This window comes from Amyelois transitella, chromosome 15 (genome assembly GCF_032362555.1).
Source record: "Amyelois transitella isolate CPQ chromosome 15, ilAmyTran1.1, whole genome shotgun sequence".
NCBI classification, from domain to species: Eukaryota; Metazoa; Arthropoda; class Insecta; order Lepidoptera; family Pyralidae; genus Amyelois; species Amyelois transitella.
The window spans coordinates 4,872,311-4,881,634 of NC_083518.1; the positions used below are offsets into that span (position 1 = coordinate 4,872,311).

At 31.5% G+C, this 9,324-nt stretch overlaps 2 protein-coding genes across 3 annotated transcripts in view; one reads left to right on the forward strand and one right to left on the reverse strand.

Moving 5' to 3' along the window:
- Positions 1 to 1,256, reverse strand: part of LOC106136324 (kinesin light chain) — a 39,672-nt gene extending 38,416 nt beyond the window's left edge. Inside the window, exon 1 of the mRNA XM_013336840.2 lies at positions 1,172 to 1,256. The gene's annotated coding sequence lies outside the window, so the exon portion shown is untranslated. The remainder of the gene's footprint in view (positions 1 to 1,171) is intronic.
- A 708-nt stretch (positions 1,257 to 1,964) lies between these two features.
- LOC106141724 (thioredoxin, mitochondrial) lies at positions 1,965 to 7,834 on the forward strand. Of its 2 annotated transcripts, none has more exons than XM_060948171.1 (4): positions 1,965 to 2,157; positions 3,741 to 3,881; positions 4,773 to 4,937; positions 5,220 to 7,834. In XM_060948171.1, exons 2-4 carry the CDS (start codon positions 3,744 to 3,746, stop codon positions 5,349 to 5,351), a joined length of 435 nt encoding a protein of 144 aa, XP_060804154.1. In that variant the 5' UTR covers positions 1,965 to 2,157; positions 3,741 to 3,743; the 3' UTR covers positions 5,352 to 7,834. The 2 variants fall into 2 exon arrangements, with proteins under 2 accessions (XP_060804154.1, XP_013198812.1); XM_013343358.2 differs by lacking the exon at positions 1,965 to 2,157 and adding an exon at positions 2,166 to 2,570.
- The last annotated feature ends 1,490 nt before the right edge of the window (positions 7,835 to 9,324 follow it).

The following is a 9,324-nucleotide window of genomic DNA, read 5'->3' on the forward strand; positions in this document are numbered from 1 at the left end:
TTAGATTTAAGTGATGTGACGTCAATAGTGAAAACTTATATCCAATTTTAATTGGATTCAATTCTAATTGGATGTAATATGAACAGTCACAACAATATATTGCAAAACAGTGTGGAAAAACTGCAGCTATCTTGGGTAACTTGTAACAGGCAATTTCTAGATTTTCTTTAATACCTATTGAGGTTAAATTTTTTTTATTTATTCAATTTGTTTGGTTTGAGCTTACATGACCAGTAGCAAAGAAAAAACAGTGTGTGCCAACTGCATGTCTTCCCATGCAGACTGTCAAAGTGAATGCTAATTTAGTTTTTGTTTTTAATTAAAATAATTTCAGTAGCATAATCTTCGACACAATAGACTACAGAAAGACAAAAACATTTCAATAAGGATGAAAAAAAAATGTATATTAAAAAAAATATATAATTGTGTTTAACTTTTTTACTTGGTTATTGTTATGAAGCATCTGAGATGTTTGTACTAGTACCTACTTAACAGAACTACTTACTACCTACTTAACAGAACAAAAAATCTAATGTAATTCAGTAGGTGCTTTCTTTCATGACAAGATATATTATTAATATGATAAATTAATTAATAAAATAATTAATGTTTTAATTAGGTAAAAAAATAATTAAGTCTATTATAATAAACAACATTCAAATATATTAAAAGCTTATTGAGAGATAATCGTAAGATAAGGTGGTATATTTTCAGAAGATAAACAGGAATATAAAATATCACACAGGGGACAAAGCTTAAGCCAGATATTCTTGAAAAATATATTATAATAAAACACAGCGCACCCTTTTAATTTCGCACGCAATTATTAGACCTTGTTAAAATGTGGATTAGTCATCAAATACAAAATGAACAATGATGTATGTTATAAAATTGAAACTAATACGGTTAACACTATTTTACAACAATAAAGTTTGTCCGCTGCATATAAGTGGAGAATTCGAAAACTTCTAAGGTAATTCAAGCGTCTAAAGGTAAAAAAAATTGTTAAGATATAGGAATAACACGAAAAATGGCGTTTTGATTTACGGTTATAGAATACAATTGTAATATTTTGGAACGAAAACTTCTATAAGAGGTAAAGTATGCAATTATTAACTAAATTAAGCTTAAATTATAACTAAATATAGAGAATAATTAGAAAATATCTTACCTTTCTAAATTAAATTGACAGAAACAAACAGCACCAGAAAATTCATTCACTGTCACTATCACTAGTCTGACTGACTGACTGACTGATCTAGTACTGACAACCTGACAAAATTATAAAAAAATATTGTATGTAACTTGTCGATGGTCAAAGTTGATGAACAAGATATAACAGCACTTTCAATGGATAGGCCCTTTGCAGTTTAGTTCATACGCAACCTCTGTCGCTAAGATACAAATCTAGCGCTAAAGAAGCATGAGCACTAACTTTTATTTTAGTGTCATTCATTTAGGTTCGCATCTGCGTGAGATTTAACGAAATACATAACACATTAATCGGGCGAGTCCAAAACAATACTAATAGTGACGTCACAATATGTTCGTTAGTTCGCATCATGAACCTTCCTTTGACGTCATAAATGTTTTATAATTAAAAAATCAACATCCATCTCTTTCCCGTGGATGTCGTAAAAGGCGACTAAGGGATTACAAACTTGGGATTCTTTTTTAGGCGATGGGCTAGCAACCTGTCACTCTTTGAATCTCAATTCTATCATTAAGCCAAATAGCTGAATGTGGCTATTCAATCTTTTCAAGACTGTTGGCTCTGTCTACCCCGTATGGGATATAGACGTGACCATATGTGTGATGTGTATGTATAATTAATATTAAAACTATTCACTAGTGCGTCATAACCCTATACAACCAAAGAGTAAAGACCATTGCCAACCTTACGCGCTGACGTAAATAACGTCATTTCTATATTTCTCTCATGTCAGGTTTGATTTGATTGATGTCAGTTTATGTATTATCTGTGTGTCAGTTCAGCAAGTCAAGTCAAAGGTCGTCTTGCTTGGTCAATTGAGTCTGAATTTTGATGATTTGTTTGGAGAATTTTGTTTGAAACTGGGTGATAAAACTGAAAGGGGATTAAGCAAAGCTGTGGTGAATATATATGAGACGTTTCATCAGTTAAAAAACCGTAAATAGGTACCTAAATCAATCCTACTGCATGGCCCCTTAACATTATCATGTGTATTCTTTTTAAATTACTGCGAGTAATATGTCCAGTTTTGGTGTGGGCATTTATTTTCTAACGATATTGTGGTTTATGACGCTAATGCTATGTTGGGTATCAGTAAGAACTGGTCATTACGTGGGGAAAATATCCGTTGGCGTGTCTTTGGTTCTTACAGTAGTGCTGATATCACTGCCAAAAGGGGACGTACATGATTACAGTGCCAACTTTTATGACCATTTGTTTGTTTTGCGATACGCGATCCTCTCGTTACTGCTTGTTAGCTGTGTAATTGGTTCAGTATTTTATTTTGTGTACATATGCCTCGCGCCGATTGAAACTCGTAAACAAACAAGTTTTGGTACTCTTTACTAACTTTTAAAAGGTGAGTTGAGATTTGCTATGGGTCTTTTCTTTTATCTCAATAAAATGTAATTAAATCTTAAGTCATTTTATTGAGAAAAAGAAAAGACCCATTTCAAATTGTATGGGATTTTGTAATTTTTGTTTTCATTATGCCATTTTTATTAATCAATTATTTTAGCTACATTTTACAATTTGATGTGTTAAGATAATAAGATTTGTTATTTGTCCTGGCTTAAATTAAGTGTGTCTTTAAATGTAGAAAAAATATGTATTGGTGTTTTATGATTCGGTTTCATGATATTAAACTATCTGTTTGTTGCCTAGACCATGCACCTTTGGGAGAAACTTATGAAAATACTTTGCCGATTTACAACTTAGAAACATAATTGTCTATTTACAGGACTATGCAATATTCTTTTTACAAAGCTTTTAGGGGGATCTCTTTTAGTCTTTATATTATTGAATTTTTAAAACTTGGTTTTTCTAGTTAAATGTTACACTAATGTAATGAATTCTTGATGTCAAAATTTTCATGATAAAAATTAACTGAATAGTATACCTATTTAAATTTTTATCAGAAACTGAAGTCTTACAAATTATCATTGTTCTGCAGTGCAGACTATTTTAATATCAGTTATCACCTTTATTGACTTAAGTATTATTCAACATTTGTTTACTCATGTAGTTATGTGCAAACATACTTATATCACAGCCAATTCTCGGAGGGGTCGGCAGATAATGCATTTTTCCATTTGCCACAAGTTAGGTAGGTTAGGTATGCAATATTCATGCTTATATTCATCTTGTATATTTACAATCATGAGTACCTATTAAAACCGAAGATTTTGATTGTTGGTGATAAATGTGCTAACATTTTAATGACCTTGATGCCTATCAACATAGGAAAATATTTTGGTAAATGAGTGAAGCCAATAGAAAATGCTAGCAATTTAAGATATTTTCTATGTTGCCAAAATTTTACCATGGATCTGCTAAACTAAGGATAAGCTATCAGTAGATAATTGTTTATTGCATATAATTAATTTTATACAACCTAGTCATATGGCAGGGTCGGCAGTCGATCTTGAATGCTCTGGTGGCCCTGACACATAAATTATTTATCAAAATTATTGTGGTCATAAAATATAGTTAAGTAAGTTTACTTAGGGAGGCAAAATCTTTGTTTCAGATCATGTCTAATGTTATATGTCGAGGCCTGGGATCGCCCGTCAGGAGTTTAGCTAAATTAAGGAGAGGCAACCCAATCTCCACATCTATAGTCCACAATGAAACTATTTTAGTTAAAAATAATAATGAATTTGTTAATAAGGTGAGTTCACCATTAAAGTATAATTTATAAACTTAAAGGAGATTTTCACATATAATAATAATAAATATAAAGCGGCAAATAACACAGATTGAGCTAGCCCCAAAATAAGACAATGTTTTTCTTCTATAACAATTTAATCAAAAATGCATTCCTGCTCCCTGTATGGCATACGCGACGCTTTTTTATCGCGCGATATACTATCGCTATTTCGCTTTTTATTAAGACGTGATTAGGGACAGCGGTAGTTTATCGTGCGATAAAAACAATGTCGCGCCTGCCATGGTACAGGGAGTGCTAATTCTTGAATACAGAATACCTATATCAGATAACTTTGAGCTGGAATAAGTTTAAGTTATTAGTTTATCATAAGACATAATGAGGTGTCATTATGCAGTTTGATTTTTGATAAAGTATGCATGAATGAAGTCTCATCAATAAGAAAGAATGTAGTATATTATTTGTAATGTAATTATTTATTAATTAGTTGTGTTATGATAGTGTATAATCAGTTACAAAATCAATACATGTAATGAATGGAGTGATGGATTTTCATATGAACTGTTATCCTAAAATCTAGGACCATGGTCATGGATGCACCCCCATTCATCTTCATAAATAAGATGCAACCAAGACTAACCCTATTATGATTGAGTTGCCCAAAAGTGACAGGAAATGTTTTGGTCTTTTTATTGCTTATAAACTTGGAATTCTTTTAGGCAATGGGCTAGCAACCTGTCACTATTTAAATCTCAATTCTATCACTAAGCCTAACAGCTGAACTTCAATACTGCTGGCTCTGTCGACTAAAGAATAAAGACGTGATTAAATGAATGATTGGTATATAGTTTCCCTTAAGATTACACTCATAAATAATTGATTAATATAATTCAGGTAATGAATAATGACAAGCCAGTGATAGTGAATTTCCACGCGGATTGGTGTGAACCTTGCAAGATCCTTACTCCAAAGCTGAAGGAGCTCATTGAACCGCTTGGCAATTTGGATCTGGCTATTGTGGATGTGGAGGACAATGCTGACCTCGTACACACATTTGAGGTATTTATCAATGTCTATTAAAATTATTTGGCATCCATGCAGAATTCTATAGAGATAAAGTGAAAAAGAGCTTAAGTAGTACTTCTACCTAGCACGCGCGTCAAATCACTGTTTTGCTTTTTATTATGATGTGAACGGCACAGCGGTAGAAGTGCTGTTATTTTTGTAGTTTATTCACAAGTAACATAAGAAGATCAAACCTCGGAACCGAAGGTATCTTCGGAACGGCGTGAGGTAAGTCTCACCACAAAAAAAAACATGAACTGAACCAAATCTTTTCAGGTGAAAGCCGTACCAGCGGTCATAGCCATCCGCAATGGACTTATAGTGGACAAATTCATCGGACTAGTTGATGCAGATATGATAACGAATCTCATCGACCGGATGTCCGGCAAGGCGAAGGAAAAGGCGTAAGATGACGACTTGACACTCGACTGATAATGGACCTTTGTTGATGCTATCTTGAATACAATCGATATCGACTATGGCCTCCTTTTTTGTTTTGCTCACATTTGTGAATAGTATGTCCTGTTCATTTATAGATAGTTCAACTAGAACAAGACCTCCCAAGGAATAGTAAGAAGGTTGAGAACATTACCTCTAGGTACAGCGATAGAAGAATTGCCCACGACATTTGGTGAACACAATTTAAGCCTATATAATACGGAATTATTGTAGTTGAGAACAAGTATGTTAAGTCTTTGCTTCGGGGTTACATCCATGGAATGTTTAACAGAGCTATGTTAAAATGTTAACGCCAACCCCTCTGGGAAAGAGACTTGATTTATGTAAATATGTTAAGATGTTAACAATTATTTAAAACCTTATTTCGCACACGTCAAGTTTTAATTTAGTATAGTTACAACCTTCTTGGAAAGATTTAACACAAAATGGTGGTATACCTAGTCTATGAAATATTAACCCAAATTTTTTTCCAATGTTTTTTTTTATCTACATAGTTTTATTTATTTTTTTGCAATCTAGAGACCAATTAGTTCGTAGTCAATTATTCTATTATGAAATAAAGTTCATTATTGCGGGACCTAATAAGGAGCAAGCTGCATTTTTATTTAATGCACAGCTCTCCTTTTAATGTAATTGATTGTGAACCAGATTTATCAACAAAGAACACCATATATATAAACTGTAAGTTGATTGAAAGAATTATAATGAATGTATTTTATTATGTTAGTTATAAAATTACTTTATTATAGAAATAAGTTACAATTATTTACTGTAACATTATTGCAAATTTTATAGACGACCTAGTCTTCTCAAGACTGTTTTTTGAATGTGATAAAAAACAGGTTCGTGTTATGTATCGTAAACACAGTTAGATCTTTAAGTGAAATATAATAGCTCCATCGCAATAAATTCTTATTTGATTTACCAGGTTGTAAATTTTAACCTTTATACTATACTGAACTCGTTTTTAAAACAATGTGCCTGATTTTGAGTGTAGTAAAACTTTGATTATTTGTTTGAAATATTGTACAGTATGTTTCATTCAATGATTATGCTTGCCATTTCGTTTTAAGATTTGCTATTTTAAAATATGTAACCAAGTTTTTGCCTTGGGTTTTTTTTTTGATATGAAATGATAAGCACTTTTTTCGGTTCTGTTTTATGAAAGACTTTCATTATTACTTCGTTTATTATTTGTTTCTCAATAGTTAGATTTGTTCTATCAATACATATCTCAGCTTTCAGCTGCCTTACAAGCTCAATGTTGCACTAAATGTTTAGTAAAAACCAGATTTAGCTGGGTTACTTCATAACAATATACAATAATATCTGTATAATATTATAATGACTTTAGGTCACACAAATAGAAAATATAGACAATACTCCTAATATAGCAAATAAATACTTATTTAGAACCATTCTCATGCAAGTTGATTTTCCAAAAATCTCGGGTAGTTATTTTATGCGGATAAATAAAACAAAACAAGAGGTTAGCTACTTATATATTTTTTACTATCTTTTGTTTTATTAAAAAGCGCAATTTACTTTTTAATAATTGCAATTTAATACACGTATACGAGAAACACAATGTTCCTTAATGTATGGTTGATAAAAGTAAAGTAGGTACATCACAAATTTATAGCTAGTTAGTGATAAGCAATAGACGGACAGACGTAATCATAATTTTTTTTTTATTGAATTCGCTTATTAATCCCGATCACATTTTAAATATCGACAAAATCGTATACAGATTTAAACATAAAGAAAATTTCTATTTTTCACTGGAGAAATTAGAAGGCTTTAGTACCGCACTGTGCAGTAAATTGGCACAATTAATAAAATTTATATTTTGTGATATTGCGCTCATGATTTTCACGGGTTGAATATATTGATCTAGATGAATAGTTGAATATATTGATAGTTTAATATTGCTGAGCTTAATGTTGCTTTTAGGTGCTCCAAAAGTCCATCCTTTAGAATCTATTGTTGTATTTCATATTATTATTATTATTTTGTGTTCAATAAGAAAGTTCTGTAAAAAGAAATTTAAATCTCGTATCGCTTATTTTGTTGCCAGAATTCAAATTGAAATGAGAATTATTTTGGTAGGCATACATTTTCTTATTTCTTTCTCTTCTGTATTTAGTATTAGGCTCATAATATTATTCCGATTTCTATGATTAGGATAGTCCCAAAATTAGACCATATTTGGGTCCACTTTACCTTATCATATAAATGTTGATAGTTTAGGCGTATTGTAATGTAAATGTAGACCAATGCTTTTATTTTTACTTCAAAATAGTAAACTAGGCTTTTGTTTTCTTTCCATTCGAATTGTTAGACAAAAGTGATTCAACGGAATTGTATTATTTTTGCAATAATCCTTGACCTAATAACGAATGTATAATGATAATAAATCCATATTTTTCTTATTCAGATCTTTTATTGATATTTTCTAATCTCTCATTATTCTAAAATGTAATAAAAGTAAATAATAGTATTTAGTAAATTCATGCAACGCAGCTAAACGTGTGGTTTCCGGCACTAGAATAGAATCACTCCATATCTTTCCATGGATGTCGTAAAAGGCGACTGAAGGGATAGGCTACTTAACTTAAGATTCCTCCTTATAGGTGATGGACTAACAACCTGTCACCATTTGAATTTTAATTAAAGCCATTCAGCTGAACTTTGCCTTTCAGCTTTTTTAAAGACTGTTGGCTCTGTTGTCTACCCCGCAAGGTATATAGACGTGACAATATTTATGCACGCAGCTAAAATAAATTTGTTATTTATTACACATTAGTTTGAATACTCACCTGATGCTCTAACGGTGAGGGAATGACATGACATGAGGAAATTTGCACATTCAGGCAACTGGATGTGTAACCATGATTGATCCAATACAAATACATGTTAGGTTCCCTGCAAAGGTTAGACGGGAGTGGCTTCGTTTAAAAACATGACTCGCTCAATCCAAGTCCCCGAGCTCTACAGAATGGAGTGAGGATACAACCGGGACCAAAGCCAGGAGGAAGAAGACTAAAAGTATATAAGACTAAGGTATTTTTTGTAAGTGATCTCTTGTACATCTGTTTTAACATCGGAGATACAAAACATAGGCAAACATAATGATAAAATAAAACAAAATTTATTCCACATACCATTTTATTTGTGGATATTATTTTGATACTTCATAAATAAATGTAACATAATTCAACAGTTCTAACGGCGGTTTTCACTCGCTGTCTATTGGAATCATTATTAAGTTTCACTGCATATGCTACCATGTTACCTATGTCAATTATGCACATGCAAGAAACGCGTCTTCGGACGGATTTTACAGTTACTGATGTCTCTATAGACTAATGCAAACCTTAGTTAAGGATGAAATGTTGAATTTTTATCACAATTAAGAAATGGATAAGTCGAAAACTAAACGAAACTTTAATTGCTTTGTGACCTTTAACAATGATTTTTTTCTATGAAATTGTGGACCTTGAATGAATTTGTACAAGTAGTGAATACAAACAGAATACAGTGAAAACTCGCCTTTAAGTGGAGCGTAAGTACACTGCGATGTTTTAAAGTTTAAATAATTTAAAGAGCTCACTACTGTTTATTTTAATAATTATCTATTCATATTTAATATTGGCTTAGATACGCTCACGATTATAAAAAATCAGTCTAAAATATATTAAGGCAACTTGAGAATATATACTCAATATGGAATCCGTTTGCATGTGTCGCTATTTTTCAAATTGCAGAAATTATAAAACAAATTTTGAATGAATAAGGAGTTTTTTAATTGAAAGGCGTATGGTTTAATTATGAGCCTAAAATTAAAAAAAAATTTGATAAGGAAATTGCTAAACTTTTATCTTCTTCGAAATTCATGTTTTCTTATAGTAGACATGCAACA